A 26,905-nucleotide genomic window follows, 5' to 3' on the forward strand; every position below is an offset into this window, starting at 1 on the left:
ACTGTATGTAACCACAACAAAACATTAAAAATAACATATTCACAAAAATGGGCCATGAAGCCAGTTCAGCTAAAATAAATGTGCATTTTCCTAATTTTCTCAGTACCTCCAGGCCCAGGATATTGCTGCATGGTACATGGTTGACATTTAAAGAAAGAATCAATAGATTAAAGTTGCAATTCATGTTAAGTATTAAAAACCATGATACCTAAGTCATGACAAAAATTGTCATCCAACATTTTCTTTTCCCAAAAGGTAAATAATTCATACATATTGGATCATGTAAAAGAAAAAAAAAGGAAGAAGAAAACAGTAACATTTTGTTGAATTTGATCAATATAGAGAATTACTATTAAATGTGCAAAGATCTCTGAAGCTAATGTCGAGTGTGAAGAAGCCGTCAGCAGCTGTTACACCCTTTAAGACCAGTTGCTGCATAATCAGAGGCCATAGAAGAACGGAAGCTTAGGCATGGTCCACGTAAATGCTTGTCATATGCAGCACCTAGAGGCGGGGAAAATATCATTCCCAATGTCAGAAAAGAGAGTAGAAAAAGGATAGAGGTGACTTGCATCAGCATGGGATGATATCCATGATATCCAACCTGTATACTGAGAGAGAAGTGGTTTACAGACAGCAGTGAGGACCAGAAGAGAGCCTAAAAAGTCTCCTGCCAAAATTCTTTTTTTTTTAAAAAAAAGGACAATTTTGTTTCACAAGTATATAAAGAAATCAATTGAATAAATATTAAAAAGAATCTGAGCAGTCAAGAACAGCTCCTTGAAGTCCACTACATTCATCAGATGCCATGATTTATAAAGTTCATTAGAAGGATCCAAGGAAAATTAGCTTAAAGAAAAAAATCAGGTAATTCTGCATATGTAGCAATATTAACAATATTATTCTTACAGATGATTATTATAACCTATAATTATAGCTTTCAAAGAGAGAGGACTATATATAATGGAATAACTGTGTATGATTTATAAATTCTGAAGCAAAGTTTTCAAATTCTGCTTTCTAAATAATTCTGACTTCAATTAAGTAAGCTATGATGGTAACTAAATATCAGAATGTAATTTGAATGTATTAGATGTATATAAGATATCAGAATTTATAAATTATGAATACAAATATACAGTCCCACACGTTTATTAAGATTTTTAAATTTTCAATTCTTGCCACTGGAAAACATCATAAAGATAAGAGTCCTTATAGAATTTATCAAGTAAATACTAGAAGACAGTTTCATTGCTAAACTTATTAGCCCAGCCCCCTCCATTTCAATGAGAAACCTGAAACTCTAAGGAATGATTCTGCTAAAAATCATATACTTAGTCGTTACTAAATTTAGGATTATTTTGGAAAGTGATGACTTGAAGTCAATTTTATATGTTGATTATTCAAGTTTATTTGCAAAAATAAGGCAGTTTTTGTAAGAAGTCACAGAAAACCAATTCATATTGTCTTAATCCAAAGAGATTGTGTTGACTTTTATAACTAGAAATCTAGGATCATTTAGCTGCAGGTATGTCTAGATCTAGGATTAAAAACAAAAATTGCTTTCAGTCTCTTGGCTATGCTTTATTCTATAATGATTTCACTCTCAGGGTGAACTCTTGTTATGTGGCAGCCCCCTGTATTTTGAATCCCCTACCTACTTCGATTCCAATGAATGGTTGTCTTTATTACCTAATCATTGTAACAAAGTCCTGGAATGAGCTTTGTTGACCTGACATGCTATAGGCTCATCTCGAGGAGGGATGGATTAAAACCCCACCACTACCAGCAGAAACCACATGAAATGAGAGAAAGGAAAGGTTGTTTTTAAGGAAAGTCAATGTGCTCCTTTAAGACCAAAGGAAAATGAATTGCAGGCAAAAGCAGATGTCTACTATAGTCAGTTTGGGTTCATTTTTTATTCTTAAGATGACATCACATCTGGCACACTTAATATTGTAGTGTTGTGGACAGAGTATTAGGAATGAAGGCAGAAAGATCTAATTGTATGACCTTGATTGGTCACCAAGCCTTTCTGTGTTTACTTTCTTCATACATATATTGTTAAAAATACATTTATCGTTGCAATTCTATGAATGATTTGATGAAGAAAAAAAACTGGTAAAAAAGGCTCATGTGCCAAAAATAAATTCAGGCCTGCTATATTACACAACTTCCAAGGACATTATTCACACAGAATACAATAGAAGAAATGTAGCAATGTTGTCTATCAAATAATACCTTCTTTACAGAGTGCTATGAAGATTTAATATGATAATGTGTGAAAGTGTCCAGCTAATGCTAGCCACTATTATGGATTGAATTGTGTCCTCTCTGCCAGTACTTCAGAATGTGACCTTATTTGGAAATGGAATGGTGATAAATGTAGTTAAGATGAGGTCATATTGGAGTAAGGTGGGCCCTTAATCTAATATGACTGGTGTCCTTATAAGAGGAGAGAAAGACATACAGGGAGGAGAATGCCATGTGAAGGCACAGAGACAGATAGGAAAAAGACAGCCATATGAACGTAGAAGTAGAGATTGGAGTGATGTATTTACAGCTAAGAACACTAAGGATTGACAGCTGTCTCCAGAAGTTAAGATAGAGGCATGAAAGAAATTCTCCCTCAGAGCTCTCAGGAGGAATCAATAGTGCCAACACCTACTTTCAGGCTTCTAGCCTCCAGAACTGTGAGAGAATAAACTTTTGTCTTAAACCACCTAGCTCATGGTACTCTTTATGTCGTCTTGTAGGAAACTAATGCAGCCACATTGGAGTCAGCATGATTAGTTAAACTTGAAAGTATTTTCATGTTTTTGAAAGATAGTATTTCTTAAAAATTTTAAGTCTACTGATGTTTTAAAAATAATATTCAACAACCATGTTATTAGTATTGGTCATCTCGTTAGATCTCTAGAACACTTGCCACTTTTGCCTGTTCCCTCCTAGAAATCTGTCTTGTCCTACTTGATACCCTTCTCTCCCAGCTCTCCTCCTACTCCTCTATTTTCTGGCTTTATCATGCCTCCTCTTCCCCTGCCCTTCAGTGTTTGTGGAGTCCAGTATTTGACCCCCAACCTTCTTTTTACTGTGGTCATCACTGACCATTCTTGCATTACTAAATTCAGGTAGAGCCAGCATCTCTCCCAGGAGCTTCAAATATGCAACGGCTGGTTGCTGTTCTCTATCTAGAAATCAAATACATAGTTCAGAGTATGTCCAAAACAGAGCCATGATCTTTACTTGATATACTTCTCCCTCTTCATAAACCCAGGAGTCATCATAGATTGTCCCTTTCCCTTACTCTTCACATCTAATCCAGATTCACGCTCTCTTGCTTCTACCTTCACTAATGTCTTTCTCCGCTTGTTCATCTCCATTTCTAACTTGTTTAAATCTCTCATCATCTTTTCTGAATTAAAGAGAATCATGTAACTTGTATCCCTTGCCTCCATTTTTGCCGCTCTTAAACTCCTTCTACCCAGTGCTGCAGGAGTGATCTTTATAAAATGCAAAACAGATAAAATTAGTCCGCTGCTTTAAAATTTTCAAGTTTCCCCAGTTTAATGGAGAAAGTTCAAGTTCTTTAGCAGAGTATTCAAGGCCCCCTTTGATCTGGCACTTGCCTCCTCTCTAGAATCATTTTGCTAATTGCTGTGGATGTTCCAGCTCTATTCAACCACTTAAAGTTACCAGACAGCACCATGCTCCCTACAGCAGCTCCGTCTGCCTGGAATGTTCTTCTCTTCTTTCTTAGTATCACTTTTCTCTTTTGGGTTCAAATCAAGGCTTCCCTACTTCATATAGAAATTTATTTCCCACTGTACCCTACTCAAATATCTAACATAGCATCTAAAGTGTCATGTTACCTTTATTATTTTATATACATTTGGCTCTCCACCTCATGAACAGGGATTCTCCTTGATATATCTCAATATATGGCATATAATTAGTGCTTGATAAGTATCTGCTAAGTTAATGAACAGAAGGGAAAAATAAAGTAACGAATGAACAAATGTTAGGATTACATATTGAAGAGCAGTGCAGCAAAGAAACATTTCACTTGAGCATAAATAAGTGCTTGGTTCTGTATGCATTGATGATGGTTAAAAGCACAGATTCTGTTGTCATGTTGTTTAGATTCCCTGTTCTGTCACTTAATTTAGGTGACTTAGAGCAAGTTACTTCTCTGCAAAAAAACACAAAAAAACAAAAACAGCATGTAATAGTTCTTTCTTTATTGGACTGTTAAGAAAATTAACTGAGTATTTGTCTTGTTAAGAATATATTTATGAAGATTAAGAACATAGCAAATGTTATACACGTTGTTGTTAAAAATACTTTTCATGACACAAGATTAGAGTAAGACTTTTGTTTTAATTGGAAAGAATTCTTATTCTTGCTATCAGCATATAATGAGAACACTGAACATAAATTATTATAAACAGTATTTCTGTAGCTACTGGTACTTTCCAATATGCATGTAAAACTATACCCACTTATTTAAAATAAGGAAGTTCTTTCGTTCCTGTTGCATATTGAGCAAGTGCTTGCTGTGATCAGCCATTACTCCCTAATGGTTTTTCTCTGTACAGGGATGCAGAACCAGAGGGGAATTATGTAAGTCACCATGGCTTTTGTGGAATCAAACCCTGTTGAATTCTATGCGAAAAAAAATAATGTTCAGAATGCAGTGGCATTGCATTACTTTTATTTTACCCAGCTGCTACCAGCAATTTTGTGGTTGAAGTCTACATAAGTAGAATAAAAAAATAAATGAAAATAAAATAAAGGCATGATACAAATACAAATGTGAAGGAGTCAAAGAGGTGAGTGATCGGGAAAACTCTATGGACGAAAAAGGCCAGGAATTGAAAAGTAAAATGTGTCTGGGATTTGAACAAGCAAATAGATGGTATGGCAGGAATTCCAGGTGGGAGGAGCAGCATGAGCAACGGCACAAAGACAAGAACATTTCTGCATTTTAGAGACGGGAAGCACCTCAGTATATCTTAAGTATTAGGTTTATATGATGAGGAATTAGGATAGAAATCCAGAAGGTAAGTTAAACCATATTATGGAAAGTCTTAAATGTAAAACCATGATATTTTAACCCTACCCAAGATGTAATAGAAAGTTTTTAACAATAGAAAGGCTTTTTGAAGATTAGAAAGTTTTGAAGAATAGAAGATGATGGGACTTCCTGAAGGGGATGGTGTACAAAATTGCTAGAATAAGCTAGAGGTTAAATTCCAGCCAGACTGCAAGGAAATAATATCCTTCCACAAGCAATTGTAGAGTCTAGAAGCCAGAATGTGGCAGCGAAGAAGTCATCTTCAGATTCTGTTAAGAACTGAAGACGGGGCAGCAAGAGAAAGGTCAGGCTGAAATAGTTCACTGATAGAGTCAGGGAAAAACAGTTTGAAATAAAAGCCCAAATTCAGGGGTAGAGTCTGGGATGAACGGAAATGGAACATTGTAGGCAGAGCCCAGGTGAGATTATGTTATCACATATAAACATATCACATGTGTGTAGTAGGGAGTGGTCATCTGGGGCAACAGTCTCAGTTGTTACAAAATATTGCTGCCAGGTCAGCCCAGGAACCTAATAAACCCTAATAGGGAAAGAGTAGAAGCAGAGGGACCAATTAGCGGCCTGTCGCAGTAGTCAAAATTAAGGGCAGTAAGGGCCAGACGTAAAGGGGTTGACAAAAAGAAGATTCAAGAGAAAAAAACGCCTTTTCAAAAAAAGTTCTAAAGTTAAAATACCATCTTTTGAAGCAATTGCTTATGTCAGGTAATTTCTCTAAAATGTAAGTGCTAATTGATAGATTCTAAAGCTGAGTTGCAAGCTAAATTCTTGTACTTTTGGAAAAGTCACTCTCTCGGTGACCTGGCTACTGCATTATCATCTCAAATGCCATTTTTTCTTATTATTTCATTATGATGTAACCTTCAAAGGACAAAAATTACCTGTAAGTCATAAATCTTATTTCCCTAACACTGGAAGAAAGTCTGCCTTCAAACTCAAAACTCTCTTCTCTATTTCATAGTACACAACAGATACCCATTTGACCCCAATTTTTCTATTACTCTGACTCACCATGAATTTGCTGTTAAATAGCTTTTAATTGAGATCGAACATTAAGAACCTACAAAGAAGTGAATTCTTAGTTCACAAAAGACTAATTGCCAAGCCCTGCAGCATTTGTAAGCATCAAGGTCAATGTGAAATGTAGAAGGTCAATGAAACTTGCTTGCAAAAGAGCTCTGGACTCAAAACCAACATTGCAAAGTGTAACACACTAGCAGTTTTCCAGTATATCTCTGCTGCCACTTTCTGTTCATAAAACCATAAGGTTATTTTAATCCAGTTTTACTTTTTTCCTTTAGTCAGCGTGTTATCCATATATGGAAGCTATTCTTTTAATCTTGGCAATTTATTTGAAGTAGAAGCTCTCTTGGTCCAAAAATCTATATGGTTCTGATTAATGCCTCTGTGACCTTAAACGCTAATCCCTTAGTTGCTCCTTTTTCCTGTTTTGTGTTTTATGCTGATATTTTAACATGCTTGTTGGGTTATAAGGCACTCATGGTAATAGAAGACCTTAGCCTAGTAACATAATCATAGTAAATGATACCCCACATGGTTCTTGGCCTTCTGGTTCCCAGATTTTAAATCTGAAGGCAGTCTGAATGTGTAAGATTTATTTTTAATTTTAGGAATCCTTTGTGTTGTTATATAGCTGACTCATGAGTGACCAACTTTCCCGAAAGAATTTCCTTCTCATTTGCCTGTTGATTGCCCGTTATGTGCCAGATGCTACACCACGCGTTCCTCATACATAGTTTTACAAATCCTCACAAACATGACAAAGCTGATTATTATTATTTTCCCCATTTCACAAATAAAAAGATTACTTCAAGGATGTTAAGTAACTTGTGCAATATCACACAGCTTGTTGGGTGCAAAGTTAAGCTCTGATCCACGTCTGTCTGACTCCAAAGTTTATGCTTTTTCATTATGTTAGGTTCAATCTTCTTTCTGCCCACATCTTCATAACAAAATCCATATAGATTATATTGCACCCCTAGAGGTAGGACACTGCTGAATTAAGTATAAGGCAAGAAAATACCTGAGTTTCTTAGTAAAGAATAATTCCAGACTCACAGCTTTTTAGTAACAACTGTGTCTGTATTGAATAACTGTGCCTCCCAGTGACATGGTTTGGAAATTGTTGGACTATTTAAAGGTAGATGGTGCCGATGAGGTTCTTAATCTTTTTACTTGTGTACAAGGAATTCACTGTGCCTGACAAGGGCCAAAACAAGCAAGAACTTAAGGAATAAATATCAAACAGTATGCTTTCAGATTATATTAAATAGAATAAGGCTTTAATGCTGGTCAGCTGAAAACGCCAGTGGATTTTTGTTGGCCACAAGCTCAGTAATAGATTGCAGTGTGACATGGCTATTACCAAAAAACTAATTACATTTTAGATTCCATTGATATAAGAAAAGGACCATTTTGAAGGACTGAAAGACTCCTTTAATAGTCTGTATCTGGTGTACTGTGATCAGTTCCAGAGGTAATATTGACAAAGTATATTTTTTCTAACAGTAGGGTAACTAAGATGGTGAGATTTTAAAATAGGCATCTAATAAATCAAGGTATGTTTATCCTGCAGTCAAAAATGTAGGAAGAAAATGAAAGGAAAATAATAGGTCTCCCCAGACATAATATGTGTTGTTAAATACAACTGTTAAGACCTATAGATGGAAGTTGCATGAAGGCAAAATTTGTATTGATTTTATATTAGTTCGGAAAGCCCAACAATGAAACAGACTGACACAGAGTATACTCACAGAGATGAAAATAGAACAGTAAAAGAATTTCTTCTCAATTCTAAGATACTTTGGCTGAATAGTACCCATGATTTTTTAAATTTTATTTATCAACCTATCAGATAATGCACACCAACTCACCTTCACCCTCTTTTTATTTAAACAACTCAGAAGAAAGTACTTATTTAATTGCTTTGAGAAGAATTGTGGGTTTCTCTTGGAGAAATCCAAATTGCATTATCAGATAGTGGAATGGTTTTAATAATTTATCCTAAAGGCTGAATTTATAGAGTCATTCAATCAACAAACATATTGAGCAGTTAATAGGATTCTAATACAAATAAGGCTCAGGCTATACTCCCAAAGAGTATATAAGTCTAGTAGAAGTGACAGAGATGTGGAGGACAATTACTTGAGTGCAATAATAGGTAATGGATGAGTGAATGAGGGTCAGGCTCAGCACATTAGCTCCATCTAAAGAAGTGTAAGACTAAAAGAAACTTCCTTAGAGGAAGTAACACTTAAGCAGAGTCTTGAAGAATGAGTAAGAATTAACTTGGTTAGAAAGGTGAAGAAAGGATATATTATTAGTAGAAAAACCATGTAGGAAGAAACTACAGAAGTGTGAAACAGGTTAATAGGTTTACAAACCTACAAGCATTTTCTTATTGTGAGAGCAAAGGGTTATTAGAGTAAAACAATTTTGGAGGATGTGGCCAGAGAGATTGACAAGGTGAAAAGTAACTGATAAAGACAAAAATTGCAATATTTATTAAACAAATGATTAATATGGAAATTGGATGATGAATTTCTACAAATCACTTTTAAAAGACCCCATTATATAAGAGCAAAAATACAAATAGCCAATTTGCATAAAAACAAGTATGATCAATAAAAATAAGAAAATACATTCAATCTCACTATTATTCAAAGTAGGAAAATTAAAACCAAATTAAATCATTTTTACCTAGCTAGCAAAAATTTTAAAGATTGATAATATCAGTGCTAGGAAGGGGTGTCGGAAAATAAGAACATACCTGTCATTCACTATTCATAAGAGTATAAATTGACAGAGACTTCTGATGGACTGTTTGAAAGTATTTATCATATTTTAAGATTAACATACTGCTCAACTCAAACTCCACAATGATGTAACTATTCTAGATACACACACAATAACCTACACACTCACTAGGAAGAAGATGGTTAGATAAATTATTGCATATTTGTACTAGAGAATATTATGGTGCAGTTAAAAAGAAGGAGGTAGATCATTGTCATGCAGGGTCTCCAAAACATGTAGTTGAGTTTAAACATAAAAAAAGCATATTTGTATATCTATGTATGTAAACATATATAGCATACAAAAACACCTCAGAGGCACGCATCAAAATGATAGCAGTAGAAGGCTGGGATTAGATGAATGATAAAAGGGAATTTTCACTGTTCTGAATCACTTAAATTTTAATAATATCTTTGTGCATTACAGCATAATTTAAATTGTAAGCATTATTCTTAAATCTGTGTGGAGCTCTCAAAAGTTTTAAGCAGGGAAATCATATAAACACATTTGCATTTTAGTAATATCTTCCTGCCAGCTGATGTAAGAGGGACTGGAGGGAAGCTAACCTGGAGACAGGGAAGTCAATTAAAAAGTGATTGCAATAATACAGAGTAAAAGTAATGGCGCACTTAACTAAGCTGTACAATTGCAGTGAAGATGCAAGAAGGAGGTGACTGAGAAAAATATTTTCTATAGGAAATCCATAGGACATGCCCCTGAGAACCTGAAGGCAAATGTGAGAAAGGTCTAAATGATCCTCAAGTTTCCAACTTGGTAATTAGTTGAATGGTCAAGTCCATTCACTAAGTGAAGAGATAGAGAGGGGTGGAGGGGGGAGAGATTGGGGAATGAATTATAAAAAATATGATCCTTCGATCATTGCTGTCCTGAGGAATTGGGGAGGAGGGGTTGACTAGGAAGGCTATCTCAAAAGAGATTTTCTCTGAAATCTTTGTTTCCAAGAAAAAGTACCCACCCTCCATAGAAGGTGTCAAAGGCAAATGAGTTCCATCAAAATATACTAGCTTCCTATAAAGCTTCAAGAAATTTCCAGAGTCCACAAAAGTTGTTCAGTAAATGTTTCCCTCCAGTGATCCAGGGAGTAGCCACACCTACTTGCGATGTGTATAGTAACATTGTGAGGGAAAGTGTATGGATCTCATCCACTAAAGAGTTGTACCCCCTCACATGCCCTCCATTCCACTCACCAACCAGCCTGACCAGCTGACATTCAGGGGGAAGCACAAACTTTGGGGAATGTCTTCTGTCAAAATGGCCTATGTATACACTGACATATACACCTTGACAAGCTTGGATTCTTTGGGTCAGAAATAGTTTTTGCCCTCAGGTTGGTCCCCATAGTTAACAGAAGTTAAAGTGGAAGAAGAATTCTATTCTGGCAGGCTACTTGTTTTTCTCAATTCAAAGCATACCACCTTTATTTAATCTATACACTTTGTTTTACTGTTGAAAGATAAAAATAGAAGCTCATTCAGGTACAAAACTGTGACATTAAAATTAGATTAGAAGTGACTCATGGGATGCTTGCATTTATTAATCAGTATTCATTCTTGTCAAAAGTAAAAGGCTTAGATCTAAAAATGGTAGAAAATATATGATAAGAAAGATTCATTTAGTCACTTATCAGTTTTTAAGTGCTAGGGATACAGTGAAAAGACCACATGATATCGGCCTCATAGAAATTATCTAATGGTAGACATGTACAAGAATAGTCTAGAATAGCCAAAATGATAATTATGAAAGCTGTTTCAGAGTATGAGATAAAGTAATCATAGGATTTTAATGCAGTTAATTCAGGGACCAGGCATGTTAATGGAGCCAAATCAAAAATCAGTTTAAGGTTAGATTCTGTAGGGAGTAACAGAAAATCCCAAATAACAGAGTAAAAAATTATTTCTCTCATACAGAAGCAGCTTCCCAAGGTAAGCAATCTATGGCTAACAGGAGGGCTTCGTGATTCCCAAAGACCCAAGCTCCTTCCTGAGTGGCTGTCTTCAGCACACCGCCCAGGATGGTTGCTTAAGTCCCAGGCTTTGAGAAGGAGAAAAGTGTAAACACCTGCGTATTTCCTCCTTTTAGGTACACTTACTCTTACTTACATTACTTAATCACATAGCCTCATCTGGATGCATAAGAAAGCTGGAAAAATGTGGTCTTTATTCTGGCCAGCCATGTGCCAGCTGAAAATCAGGGGTTCTAAAAGTAGGAAAAAGAAGGAAACAGATACTCAGTCTTTGCCAGCGTGAGGTCAGATCAAGGTCCTACACTAGGGATGTAGGACCTTCCTCGGTCATCAAGAATGAACCGAGGTTGTTCCTTTTGCGGAATGCCAAGCATACGATGTAAGGGGCTGATTTAGTCTTTTAAAGTTGTTTCATTTGGGATCTCTTCACATAGTAGAGATTATTCTTATGTGTTTTTTTTTTTTTCATGATACACATGTTATAAATTAAGGGAAAAAATCTCAGGAAAATGAAGTTTTTTTGTCTCATTCAAGACTGAATATTTGAAAAATCTCACATTTGTTCATTGGATGAGATTGTGCTTAAAGTTTGGTAAATCAGTACTTTATAAACACACTCACACATATGGACACAAACATGCAACTTTTTATCTTTATGCGGCCATTTTTCTTTGATCTATATATGTCATTTAACCAAAAAATCTATCTCCTCTTGTTTATTTATTTATTGACAAGCCTTTTCCACTCTCCATTATTTATCTCTGCCAGCACTACTTTTCTATGAATACAGTTTGCTGGATTATACCTAACTCTATACTTAAATATGAACTTTCTGGGACTCTCTCCAAACTAAGAGTTTGTGATTACAATTAAGCAATGATATTGTCACTTGCTTTTTCCTTTCCTGAAAGTACTTCATCTTCTTAGGTCACTGCCATTCGGTGCTGTGAAAATGTGATTTGAAAAGCAAGTTTAAATGGAGCTTTCTAATTAGGCTGCACTCATTTATACTTTCCCAATCCTGTACCCAGGTTACCCTAAAGTTACATGCACCCAATTAAAGAACATTCCATTTGAGATCTATATGCCTTTGAGTATGAATGGGTAACTCTCAATGATTGAGCTTGATCCAGCTGCTCATTCAGCTGAAGTGAATTAAGTCTTCTAGGGCACCAGGGTGCCATTTAGGAAATTACCTCCGCCAGCACACTAAATTTCCCTCACATGGTTGAGCAGCATTCTTCCGGGGAGTGGTTTCATCACCCCACTTCTGCACTGGCCCAACCTTATTGATGTGAAAGGGTGATTCATACGACACAATATTTACCCACAGCTCAGACAATAAGCCTACACAATGATCTGCTCCATTTAAGAGCCCATGTGCCGGTATTTAAAGGGTAAAATGAGAGCCGTTTTGTTTCGATTCTTTTATAAATCAAATATAAAAGAAAGTGCATCATTGTTCCCTAAACTCTGAAATGGTAACATTTGGTGATGAATTCACCACCATATAATAATTTGGCCCCTTAAAAGTATCAATAAACAAGCATCTTTTTCTTTATTAACACAACATGTACACAAAATGAATCTATCTAAATAGCAATAAAATTGAATGTAATACTTAGAAGGCAGGATGTTTTTATTTTTCACTTACAAATATAAATGTCCTTTTAATTTTAACTCACTCCAGTACTTCTCTTAGATATTAACTCCAGATATTTATTGGTTCCGCTTTTGAAAACTAACATCCAGAGCATAATATACTTTTTGTGGTGCCATAATTTGTTAAATAATGCTTTGAAAGTGGCTGGGTGCCCAAAGAGTCCATGCAGAAATAAAATGCATGCAAACTGCTTCCAACTATTTTCCTCTCCAGATATATCATGTCAGAAGCTGCCGTTCCTCCCACACTGTTACTATATCCAAGAAGCTATAATCATGCACCACCACTAGAATATCTTAGCAAACTACCCAAATTTATATCCAAGCCAATATTTAAAATGTAATAAAAAGCATGTATGTTAAGTGAACCAGTAATCTAATAACACAAGAGTCTGAAATTACTTTGGAATTGGCTCTGAAAAATACATTAATGGGGTATTTTCAACAGTGAACAACACCTGCTAGCTCTCTTTTTCTCACTTTCTCTCTTTATACAACCCATGAATCTCCTTCAGCAATTCTCATAGAACAGGATGTACCTGGACCCTCATTTTGAACTCAGTCTAATGGCCTGCCAGGGATAGCCTAATGGTAAGCAGTAGTGAAAATGGTGGCACAGCGAGGGGCTGGCAGATTGTCAGTGGAGATACGATTTTAGGCAATCTGGACATGTCCAGGTCATGTAGCTTAAGAGTAATAAAATTAGGCTTCTTTGAGCTGGTTTCTATTTTTCTCCCTTATTATCAGCAATGAGCGCTACCTCAGATCAGTCTGGAAGTTAATATTGTTCCCAAAGGCATCACGCTTAAAAATAGGAAAAACCTCAATAAAAATTAAGAGATACATGAAACTGAGGAAGGCCTGACTCTCTTCAAGCCCATTTCACACTTTTGATCATATTTGGAGATAGATCCCAACACACCGTAATTAGTTTGCTTCAAGCCACAGTCGAATGTGCTGGCTCATATCTAGGAGAATTAGGCCCACAGAGAACGAATGGTGAGTCAGTCTCTCCCTCAGAGAACATCATCTCTACTTCTGTGCCAGACTTGTCTCTTGGACTTAAGCAGTCGAGATTGAGATCTTCTCTTTGTCCCTTAAGTACATAAATGAGAGGGCACATTCGGAAAACCAAAAGAAATGAAGGAGAGGGTATGTATGGAGGCTATGTGTCTGGCTGCTTGTGTCATTAAGTGTCCATCTGTCTGTCTAAGAATAAAGAACATATGAGCTAGAGAGAATGGCTTTACAGTTCATGACATTTTTATGACTAACTCATTAAACCAATTGTATGGATTTGGTCATTCCACCCTTAGAAGTTGCTGTCAAACCATCAATAACATTGCCATGAGTCAGGGAGACGTGGATATGCTTTATACTTCCTATGTTTAAGCTACCTTCACAGTTGACCCCTCTGTGAAACATACCATGCCAAGTTCTGTCGGAAATATAAAAATGAGAAACTCTTTCAGGAACTTATTGTAAGCTATGTCATGAACAGAAAGAATTATACTACAAGGAAAAATGTATTACTATATAACTGAAAAAAAGAAAAGAGGCAAATGTAGGTAGGGAAGACTTGTGTGAGTGACTGCTTTGTACCAGACATTTTTTAAAAACAAAACACTATCTTGTAGGGGTGCCTGGGTGCCTCCCATTGGTTAAGCGTCTGACTCTTGATTTTGGCCCAGTTCATGATCTCAGGGTCCTGGGAATGAGGCCGGCATCGTGATCTGCACTCAGGGGATTCTGCTTGAGGATTCTCTCTCCCTCTGCCACTCCCCCTGCTCTCTCTTTCTCTCTCTCTCTCAAATAAATAAATCTTTTAAAAATTTTTAAAAAAATAAAACATTATTTTGTATATTGTCCTCATAACAGACTTTTCCACCTATTACCAAAATGGGAACTGAGGCTCAGGGAGTGAAGTATGGATGCATAAGGTCATCCAGCAAGCGAGGGCACATCAAAGTCTTGAAACAGAGTCCCTCTGACTCTAGCACCTGCATGCTTTCCATGGCAGCTTTACTGCCTCCCGACGGAGCACAGATGAAGCCAAGGTTATTCCAGCCATGAAAAAATGGAAAGCCTCTTAAAAGAGGTGGCACTTAGGCAGGGCATTTAGAATGGGTGAGGCCAAGATAGGGCATTCTTACTTTGTGCTGGAAGGAGTGAGCGAGACATTTAAATAACAATGAAAATTCTAGTGTGTTTGTCGTAAAAAAGTCAAGAATTTTTTAAACCATTTTTTAACAAAAAATATATTAGTGTAATCAACATGTGAACATTACACTTGGTGAAATTCAGGTTACAAATGTAAGATAAATATCAACTAATATCATACTTTCAGTTTAATAGAAATCCTAACAGTTATGACAATCATGCTTAACACCTTGGTTAAGAGAGAAATGGGCAGGGGTATCATAGAAGTATGCAAAGATTTTACTGTTCAAAGATGCTTAGCCCTGCTGAGAAAAATATAAATGGGAACTATGTGGTAAATATTTCTATAATGTGGTGGTTTCAGTCCATTTGTGATCATCATGCATTTAAAATAACTGCAGTTGTTTTTGAACGCAGAAAACTAGATTCAAAGTCTTTGCTCAACACGCTAGCATAGTATGAATCCCTTATATTTAAAAATATAGTTTAAATTTGAAAAGTTTAGGGTGAAGCATTTTTGTTTTTACAATTACTTTTAGATATAATGGACACTATGCTACATAAATAGGTATACTGCTGTGCGGTTAATTACAGTGATTCTATTTTGTATTTGTTAGTCATCGTCAGCACAAATTTTATGCTTTAGAAGAAATAGATCAAACCAACAAAACGGTTATATTTAATTTTCTTTTAAAGACAGATTAACTAAATTTAAGGAAGAATTGATATCTCATTTTCAAATTACTGGTACAAAATTACCAGAAAATAGTTATATATTTTGCCCAACATCAAATAATGTGCAAAAAGCTTCCAAGATAGATGCATTTCCTGTTCAATTTCCAAAACTAAATAAACACTTTTTAACTGAAAGCATTTACATTCCTGGCTCTCTAAAGTAAACACTAGAAAACAAAGTGCAAAAAAATGATCTCTCAGCTTCTGAATAGCCCACGTAGTTACATAAAGTATTTTCTGTCCCAACACTTTCTCAAATTCAAAAGATATTTACTGCCCAAGCATATGACAAAAAGTCTTCGTTTCAAATCCGTTGGTCTGTTTCCGTGGCAACACTGTGGGAATCCCTTGGCTACCATAAGTCTCATTAGGTGACTATAGAATTTCTCAATTTTCTTTGCATCTTGAGCTTGGTCTGTTCTGTATACCAAACAAACAAAATCATTTGTTTTTTAATATACAAACTCCTATCAGAATGTCTATATTTGGGAATCACAAGTGTCTTCATAGGACTGGCAAGGTAGAGTTTCTTGGCCAAGAGATTGATTTCCTGCCACATCTGGTACTGCAGCATCATGAGTCCATGGTGGAATGGGAAGAAAGTCACGGCCTGGACTGGAGGCACTGCAACCTGGCCCACCTATCTTTGAAACCATACTTATTCCTTGGGTTCATATTCAGCAATAGTGAGATTGTGAAATTTTTTAAATGTGGAGTAACATGATCTGTACTGGAAGGGCTCAGAGAGGTGTCTACCTAAGTGTATGCACTATGCAGGTGGGGATGTGGAAGGAAATCCCACATATGTACCTCAAGCACAAAGTGGCTACCTGGAAAAGTGGACATGTCTTGGCCACGACCACTACCATTATAGTGCCACACTGATCATACATTTATGATATCAGAATTGGTGTAAAGTCATTAGGGTCTTGATTAGTTTTGTTCTGTATTGGCTGCTCTCAATTATTTTCAAGACTTACTGTGTTCCTAGATTATTTCCCAGACCAAATTCTCAAAATGATAATTACTAAACCAAATTATCCTGCCGTCTAATCCATACCGTATAGATGCCAAATAAGTACCATTCTTTTTTTTAAGTTTTTATTTAAATTCCAGTTAATGAACGTATAGTGTAATATTAGTTTCAGGTGTACAATATAGTGATCAAACACTTCCGTATGTCACCCGGGGCTCCTCACAAGGGCTCTCCTTAATCCCCATCAGCTATTTAACCCATCCCCCACCCACCTCCCTCTGATAACCATCAGTTTGTTCTCTCTAGTTAAGAGTCTGTTTCTTGGTTTGCCCTTCTCCCGAATCAGTACCATTCTGACCTTAAAAAGCTAACAAATCTTTGAAAGGAATTTATCTTAGCCTTAAATGAGACATGTTTGGTATGTTTTAACACGTTTGTTTGTAGATAAGACTACCAACAATGTTATCATCAATACCTGGAAGTGAAACTAAATCCAGAACATTCTCTTTCCTACTTTGTACATGAGAGACAACAACACAGCAGGGTACATGCTAGCAACCAATGGCTAGTCCTGACTGAAGGCAGCCATGGAAAATGACAAAAAGGCAGAAGCAGCCTGCCTCATGACCTCTTTATCAAGTATACTAAAGGTACAAACTTCCCTTTAATAATGTGACAGATATACCCACAGTTCATAAATATTAAATACATAGCACACTTTGGCTGTGAAGCTAAATAGATCTACACTCATACACATTGATAAATGCTGCTTAACAGCTCCTTAGCTGACACCTTGGCACCTGAGGTGTAAAAGCATTTTTTAAAGAATATATAGTTTTAGAGTCTGAGCCCAGAAAGAGAAGGCTGACTAGCAATTTGCCGACCAAGGCCCTGTGTGGTGACTCAGTCAGGAAGACACGCTTTTCAATTTCAGGTCATCCCTTCACCATTTCTGAGATAAAAGAACTCAAGAATTTAATTTTTTTTAGAATTTTAGTTGTCCCTGGTTCCTAAATACTGGCTCTTCATAAGCATTTAAAGTGGAAAGTCAGAAATCTCATTGAACTTTAATAATTATACATGTTTTGAGGATATTCATAATATTAGAGTATAGGTGATTTTAAAATCTCTGACATCAAGAAAATTCAGTCTGCTATATGTCCAGATAAAGCCAAACTGCCTTTAAACTACTCATATAAATATGATTTTAATTCAACTCAATAAATATTACAGTGAGTTCTTACTATGTGCAAGCTCTAGGACTGGACGTACAGAGGAGAATAAGACATGCGTGACTTGTCTCTGTTCTTAAGGGATCAAATCCTAATAGAAGAGACAAGCATATAAACCAGAAGTCATCTGATGGCAGCCCACAGGCTGAAGTCAGCTAAGAGGTGTGTTTTATTTGATTTCTACAATGTTCTTTAAAACATCTGAATTTGTTGCCCTTAGCCAGAACTTTCACCTTTGACTCAAAGCCTTTGTCATCAATTTTTTTGTCATCAATTTGGTATACTAATTTATTGCACCTGATGGGCCCTCGAGGCATTTGCATTTGGTATCACAAAATTGTAAACCAATGAATACTATATCTATGATAGTGTTCTACCTCTATTCTAGTAGCTAAGATTATATGGGGGCACGGAGGAAAGAATAGTGAGTTCTCCCTGGGTGTGTCAGGCATGTTTTGACAGAGACCAGAAGTCCAGAAGGGCCTTCCAAGAGGAGATATCATGGAAGCATGGACACATGAAGTGCTAGGTCAAGTTTAGAGAATTAAGGAAGATAATATTTATCCCTCACTTATTGAACACTTATTAGCCACTAATAGGCACTTCCCATATGGTCTGCAATAAACCAATATAAGTGATGTGTTTATTATTATTTCCGTTTTTCAAGTGAAGAAATTGAGTATCAGAGAAGCTAAATAACTTACCCAAGATGAATCAGCTAGTGAATGGTAGAATCAAAATTCTGGTCTCAAGCCTAGGCATTGTCACTATTAAAACTGGTGGATGTACTAGCTACTGCAAATTTAGTCAAGACACTTTTTTGGTAATTAAGGTTCCAGGTCCCACCACATGTAAACAAAGGTAAGACCACTGGACATAATCCACATTAACAAATGAAAATAAAAATTATACAAACAGACTTTAGGAACTTAAAATTTAGGGACGTTCTAGTCCAAGTTCATCATTTTACAGATGACGAAACTCAGACATTTAAAATATTTGTTTTTAAAAAGTCAAAGAATGTCTACTTTAAATATAAATTAAAATGTATTTTAATAAATGTCTAATTTTGATCCACTTCAAAATATCTTAATTCTCTTTGTTAATGCTATAGTTTTTAAAAAATTACAGCAACCATAATTTTACCATACATATCCTACAAGTTTAAAAATAACTCAGGAAAAGATGAAAATTTCTTTTTAAAAGCACTGCAGAAATAACTCATAAAAAACTAGCCATGAAACTGCCCTTTTTGCTTCAATACTTTATTGTGACCTATTGAACAACAACAGGATGAGAAATCTATAAAATTCATATTGCAGTGACCTGAACAATAAAAAAAAAAGTCAAAAACAAAACAGTAATGGTTGCATGATCTTTAATTGTATTTGGTGCTGAAGAATCTTCATGGAGATTAGCTGTGTAGTTAGCTAAGCAGGAAAATAGTAATATAATTGTGGGCATATTTCCATTTATAATAATTTAGGAAATGGAAAAAATTCTGTAATTATAACTTTGGCTTAACTTAGTTAGAATCATTTGGGGGGGGAAGAATCATTTCTTGAAAATAATAGTATCCTATCAAAAATTTATTTCCTCTTTTTGGACTAGAAATATGTGTTATAGTGCCAAGTTTAAAAAAAAGAAATAGGTGCTCCAATAAGTATTTACTGAACAAACGACTAAGTCTATGAATGAGTTATTTATGAACGTAATGGTTCTCTTTCGCATGTTAAGCCTAATTGAAAATTAGCTCTCATCTAGTCATTAGAAAGTTACTATTAGCCTAGGAAGCAATTGAGCAGGCTGAGTACTTCCTTAGATCCTAGCAAGATATTTGCCTATGGAGCAATTTGTCACTTCTCATTTCATCATTCTTTCAGTCCACTTATTCACCTTGCCTTTATTGAAACCCTACTCTGTGCAGCTTCTGATCAAGTTAGAGCAGACTATGTTGGGGTCCCAGCCGGCCCACCTCATGGCATCATGGTAAGATAGGAATCTTTTCTCTACTAAACTAGGCACAGCAGCTTAGTTTTTCCTAGACTATATGTTATTAAATAAAGAGACCTAAATAAAGGTTTCTATAGAGTAAAAATGCATTCTTTTAATGCCTTACATGAAAATGGCTCTACTCACTGTTGCTGGTCTTCCTTCAATGGTGATGTCTGAGGCTTCATGTACCATCACAAAAAATTAGGAAGCATGTGTTCAGACAAACAATGGGCTTATGGTTTTCTTTCACTTCTCTCAGTGGAGGAGAGAATGTGTAATCTATGAATTATTGTAACAGAAATAGAAGAAAACCATACAGGAGAGAAAACCTGAGATACACAACGAGTAGAAGGAAACACACTGACAGAGGATGAGGGAAATTGATTGATAGATGATAGATAGATAGATAGATAGATAGATAGATAGATAGATAGATAGATGATAGACTGGGAGAGATATCTATAAATAGAGAAAGAATAGAGAATCTTTGAAGGTTCTGAAGTGAGCATTACTCGGGAAAAACAGCCCTTGACATAGCATTTGGTTTAACACACTGTGTTATCATTAAACTTTGAAGTTATTCACACTATAGCTCAGAGGTACCATTATTAATCTAAACCACACAGCCATGGAGTAGCTACTATGTGCTAGTTAAAGAACTGAATACTGGATTCTTAAAGCCGAAGAAAGGATCTCTACTCTGAATGCATACATATTCAATTCTCAGCTCTCCAAAATTGTAGTCATGCCCCTGTCAGTAAGCAGGTTTGAACCCAAACTCTGAATATTAATTTACTTATAAGTTGTATATATTTTCTGTTTTACTGTGTTATATTTTTCTATTTATTCTAAAATACAAAATATAAAAGGAATAAAATTAAAATATTTTGAAATAATATTCATTTTATATACTAACAGTATAAGATATATCTATATAGGATCTCTTTACAAGTTCAGCTTATTTTGATACTTGATTTCAAATAATAGTCATACCACACAGGCACAATATACGTTAGATGCTATATATTTAGGACTTTTTGTGCTCTCTTTTTATATCAGATTAGATCATCCTTGCATTTTACGTTATAGCTGACAAAGAACTCTTTTTAGGAGTAGAAAACATAGATTTTCTATTTTCTGTGTGTTCTGTGTATTTGCTTGGACATTTAATACCTATTTTCTAATGTATATCCAAGGTCGAGAACCACTGTGTAAGGAACAGCATGAATTCTGGGATCAATGCCTTGGGCCGGGTGAAATCAAGGCCCTGCCCTAATTGTTCAAGCTCGCGAAGTAACTGTTTTACTTCAGGAATACGTCAGCATTTTTCTCACTGTTTTATTGTTTAAACAAGCATTCTCCAAAATGCTCTGATCACACACCTCTAACAATGAAAATGTTTTGAGCATCTTCCACAGGGAGTATTAGGAGTATATTTTATTTATAACTTATTTGACACACATGTGTGCATGTGTTTTAAGTTTACAGTTCTAAACTGTTTGTCTTTAACTGAGTCTGGATATTCTTTGTCTACACATAGATCAGATTGGGTATCTGCAAAAATAAAACCAGGTGGAGACAATTTGAAGGAACCACATCTCAAAAAATTCATATTATAGGGATATTGCCTTTATTAAGCTTTTCAGGCAAAATTAAATTATTGGTATATAATCTTCAAAGAAGGGATTTCTTCCATTAGGTTTTTGTCTATGTATGTGGGGGAAGCAGGTAGTTCTGCACTAGAAAAATTTAATCAGTCTACCTCAATTTCTCAGCCAAAGAGGTTTCTTTTTTTAAAGCATCAGGACTATTGGGGTGTGTGGGTGGCTTAGTCAGTTAAGTGTCTGACTGTTGATTTCAGTTCAGGTCATGATCTCAAGGTTGTGAGATCGAGCCCTGCATCAGGCTCTGTGCTGGGCATGGAGACTGCTTAAGATTCTTTCTCTCCCTCTCACCCTCCCCTGCTCGCTCTCTTTAAAAAAAAAAAAAATAGGGCCATCTAATAATATTGTCTTATATTTATGATTATTTACTTTTATTTAATCCTTACATACAGCCCCATTAGGTAGGGTCAGTTATTACTTTAATTTTATGTATGAAGATATTAAGGCATGACGAGTTCAAAGCCATAGTCATCATTTTACACAAATTCTTAATGATATCTAATTTCCAACATAAAGTTATTTCAAAGAGATTGCTGCAAATCAAATTGAAAATGAGATTTCATTTCACTGAGTTTAAGTGTTAAATATATTTTATTTTAACTCTTTGAAAACTGGTTATTCTGCAGGCCGTATTACTTTCAAATAATCTAGGTAATCAGAATCCTACATTAATTTATTAAACCAGATGTCAGAATTCAGGCTGATCATGTCAACTTCTGTTTTTTTTTACATTGTGGTCACTAGCAACCAATTTTTTTTTTTTAGGATGCTTTGTTCTCACACAGTGTTTCTCAGTAGTGCTGCTAGCATTTTGAGAGGAATTCTTTGTGCAGGGAGTATGCCAGTTATTACAATGCCTTTAGCATACATCCAGACCCTCACCCACTAAATAATGTCTCCCCTTAGTCATAATTTGCAGTACTCCCTAAGGGACATCAACAACCACTGAACTACTGCAGGACAGATAAATCATCAACTCCTGCAGAAGTGAGTTATGTTAATTTACCTTATACCAGTAGTTAATAGTGTCTTTTGTGAGTCTGATACTCAACGGTGTTCGAAATTATATTTGAGTAGGGTTGTCAGATTTAGCAAATAAAAATACAGGATGCCCAATTATCTGGCAACTCTGCATTAGAGACAATATAATGCTAACATCCTGTTAATGGTGTCTCTTTAACACACTGACTCATATTCACTAGCAAACTGGAAACTCACTTATTTGAGATTAGAAAAGCGTATGTGAAGTGGCACATCTTATATTTCAAACTTGTAATGAAAGGGAGGAATACTGTCATCAAATAAAAGCCTAATTTATCCTGGCACATACTTAGTCTACCAAATGCAACTAAAAACAAAATACTGATGGACATTTACATTTATCCTGCAACAGATACTAGCTGTTGTTTGGCTACAGTATAATTAATAAGTTCTATGCTTGCTTATTTATTTTGTTGTTTTCTTGTTTGTTTTAATTCTAGTACAGTGTAATATTCATTTCAGGTATACAATATAATGAATCAACACTTGCATACAACACCCTGTACTCATCACAGCAAGTGCCGCCCTTCATCCCATCACCTATGTCCCGTACCCCCACCTCCCCTCTGGTAGCCATCAGTTTTTTTCTCTGTAGTTAAGGTCTGTTTCTTCGTTACAATTACTTATTTAAAAAAAAAAAAATGAAAACAGCAAGAGCCAGCAATTTAAGCAATACAGCAAACCAGACTAAAATTATTTCGTATCCAATCCCAAAAGATTCCTGAACTTAATTTCTTGTAGATTAAGAGATAAGAGAATTATAGCAAAGAATAAATTCAGCTTCATTATTGAATTTTGAAAACAGAGCTGTAGTGTTTCATGCAATCTCTACTGACACGACTGACCCTAAGGAGAAAAATGATAAGGCATTATTAACACATAATATGATATTTCAACTGAATATGTATTCATGTACACTGACTTTTCTGGTGGTTTGTTTCATATATAAAAAAATGACAGTTCCTTAAGGAAGCGATGCCATAATAAATGAAAGACCTTTTAACCCACAGTAAAGAAACATAACAAAGCCATTATGAATGATGCAGCAAGTTTAGGAAAATGAAAGCTATTATTAAATATGACAGGCTGTCACAACCACAAAAATAGTAATCAGTGTAATCATAACAATAAAATAATATTTGCATTTTGTTTCTTTCAAGGAGTTAAAATAATGGACATCTTTTGGAAGTTAACAGTTTCAAGTAATATGGCAAAAATAGCAAACACAAAGATAAAAATCTCTAAATGTGAAGCATATTAACATTATTTAAAGTCTGCTCTACATGCTTTTGTTTTTCTTCAAATTTCCTGTATTATAATTATATTCCTTTTTGTTTCCTGCGTATGATTATGTTATTCTTTTCCTTTGCAATCTTGGATTCTTGAACCAAGCTTCCTGTCACTTGGCTTCAATAAATTCATAATCAGCTAGAATTGGAATATTTCTGTTTGTCACAGCCTGTAATACAATCTGAATTTCTTATAATTACTTCCTCTGAAGCAAAATCACCATTTCTTTTGTAACTTTAAGAATGCAGTATAAATATAAATATATCATTATCGGTACCTGGTAGTCAGTGATGCTCCTTGGCGATGACTATGTTCTCAGACAGTGTTGGAACATTGCGGTGTGGGATGCACGTACATGAGGACACATTTTTGCTCAATGGCATATACCCCCATGTAGTAGAAATTAGATTCACTGTTCATCAAAATTTACCCCAGAACACTTTCTGGCCTGCTGCTTGGCACTTTAGCCACATCTCTTAATGTTTAAGGGACTCAAACTCTACTGGACCTTTTTACCAAAGCCTCATAAAATCAACAACAAAACGAGTTCATTTACAGTATATGATTTTCTTCCTATGCTTTCTTTAATCCAATGTACAATGAACAGGCCCCACTCATTAAAACATCTCTAAAGATCTAAGAAATGCCAGCTTTCTTTAGCAACAACTTTCTCCATACAAGCAAGTTGTGTAGAGTGTGGGAGGTATACGAGGTCCCTTTAATCCTGGTCCAAGTTCAAAGAGGCTTTCAAATTTTAACGTATCTTAGGGGCAAAATTTGTGTCAAGGAACAAAATGAAGTGTCTTCAAAAATTCAGGACTTGCTAAAACTGAGCGTGGGAGGATTGATCCCAGGTCTCTATCTGGACACTGCCCTCCCCGTTGGGGTTTCAGAGGCCCTGAATGATATGCATTCTGTACCACCATCTGTGTAACTTGCTTTTAGGGTATTATTGTGATTAAACTTAGATCTACCATATCAATTACCAGTGCTGCCCATGCACTGATAGTGCCTGTATATTACATTTTCTTCTGAATGACTTTAGTGTCTTTCAGGTCATTGAGACACCAAATCGTAATGCTATTATTCCAAACTGCAGGGTTTCTAATTCATATTCGGAGAATAGCAATCTTCCAAATGGGAAGTGGCTCATTATTTATTTTTAATCTGTAGTGGAACAGTTTTGTCCTAGGAGTCTGCAAGCTCGGCAGCATTTCCCCTTCCCACACCTCAGTTTGCTAGTCTGTAAAACAAGGATCTGGATGATCTCTGATGTCCTTTCGGGCTCTGACAGTCTTTTATTCTACAATTCATGATATAATCTTATGGATAAACTTCCAAGTAGTTTTACTTTTTGTTTTTTGGGGGTTTGTTTTGTTTTTGTTTTTTGTTTTTGTTTTTTTTGCTTCAGAAATAGCGTTCTTGGGGCGCCTGGGTGGCACAGCAGTTAAGCGTCTGCCTTCGGCTCAGGGCGTGATCCCGGCGTTACGGGATCGAGCCCCACATCAGGCTCCTCCGCTATGAGCCTGCTTTTTCCTCTCCCACTCCCCCTGCTTGTGTTCCCTCTCTGGCTGGCTGTCTCTATCTCTGTTGAATAAATAAAATCTTTAAAAAAAAAATAGCGTTCTTGAAAATGAAAAAGCATATGGTTCTGCCTTTGCAAACTCTCATGTCTTCTCCTGAAAAGTATAACAAATTAAGAATTGTATATATTGATTTCCTTGCCACTATTTCATAATTGCTGTACAGTATACAAGTTTTCCTCGTGTTCAGCACTACTGCTGACATACGTAAAGCAAGGCGCTGGCCCTTTCAGTGCAGCTCCGATGTCCCATCCTGCTGTGGCTGTCCTCTGTAACTCATGGGGATGTGCATTCTGCAAATAGACCACCTCAATGACTTATTTATATCCACTTTGTCAAATGGGGTTTAGAACTTTTATCTGAGCCGTGTTTGATTGTAACTAGTTAAGAGTAGCTTTCTTTTCAAAAACTAGGTTGTTTTTTTTAAGATTTGTGAATAAAAATGCATTCTATTCCTTTTCATTTTATCACTTCTTTTAAGGTTTGATGTCTTTATTAATCACAGGTTTTTTTTCTTCCCAGTTAAATGATCAACAACTTTTCCACAAAGAAGATTTTGATTAATGTCCATTTTTATCTCTTAAAAGGATCCTTCCCGGCCATTGGGGTGGAGGCGTTTTGCCCCAGCTTCCTGAGGGCAGGGTTTTTAAATAGCATCCAGGCCCCGCATCCAGTGCCAGGGGGAGGATCTCTGCCCCCCAGGATTNTAGGTATTTCAGGTGAAGTTTTCTGCCATGCAATTGAAAGATCCACGAGACAAAAATAAATATTTCTATACTGCTGAAAGGAAATGCAAGTGACTTTTCTCTAATGCAGGGACCACATTTAGGATATCTTCTGCCTTGGAAGTAGTGGAAGGAAGTGGAAGAAGCGTCCATACCTGAGCACCCAATTAGCATAATGCTGCTGCTGCTTCTAGAATAATTTTTACATGAATAAGAACTAGAGCTTTAAATCCCAAATTTTGTAACTCAAAAATAAAAGTAAAGATAAATTTGAGCTACTTTGCCACTTGGAATTGGCTAGCAAAGAGAATTAAAAACAGCGTTATTAACAGAAAAAGTAATTCTATATTTGGATGAGTTTATAGAGGTTTAATTAAAATTTCATTTCACTAAAGAGAAATGATTGGAAAAAATGCCAGAAAGTAACAAATTTGGAAGAACCTTTTGAAAAAGAAAATGAATACTCAGTTTCCCCTAAAAATATCAATCTGACCAAAGCTGTGTTTTATTAATGAGAGAAAATATAGGAATTGAGCATTTTAAAGTGCAGTTTCAAAGTTTAGTATATCACTTTTTGGATTATCCGTGGTGCTGTTTCAGTCACAAATTGTTTTTTGCCCTCTCATTTTTAAGATACCCAGCTGCCTTCCTCAGTTTTATGAAGGATACAAACCCGCTTTATGTTTTATATGTGTCTTAGCAAAATAGAAATAAGATATTGTTGCTTGGAGTTTTATTTATCATAATTCTTGTGTTTTTTAATAATAATACTTATGCCACAAGTTATAGTAATAACACCCATGAATTCAGGAGGGTCTGGCCCAGCCAACCAATACTGGGAACATTTGAAGACACTAGGAAATCCAACAAAAACAAAATTCCAACGTGCACGTTTCTTGCTTTTCTTGACAAAATTATACCAACAAAGCCTAAGATTATTACGCTTA

General features: G+C 35.7%; 1 protein-coding gene across 1 annotated transcript in view; it reads left to right on the plus strand.

The window, feature by feature from the left end:
• Nucleotides 1-26,905, plus strand: part of EPHA6 (EPH receptor A6) — an 829,344-nt gene that overhangs the window by 664,448 nt on the left and 137,991 nt on the right. Inside the window, exon 12 of the mRNA XM_040621133.1 lies at nucleotides 25,821-25,952. Coding sequence (XP_040477067.1) covers nucleotides 25,821-25,952 — 132 coding nt within the window. The remainder of the gene's footprint in view (nucleotides 1-25,820; nucleotides 25,953-26,905) is intronic.

This window comes from Ursus maritimus, unplaced genomic scaffold (assembly GCF_017311325.1).
Source record: "Ursus maritimus isolate PB19 unplaced genomic scaffold, ASM1731132v1 scaffold_4, whole genome shotgun sequence".
NCBI classification, from domain to species: Eukaryota; Metazoa; Chordata; class Mammalia; order Carnivora; family Ursidae; genus Ursus; species Ursus maritimus.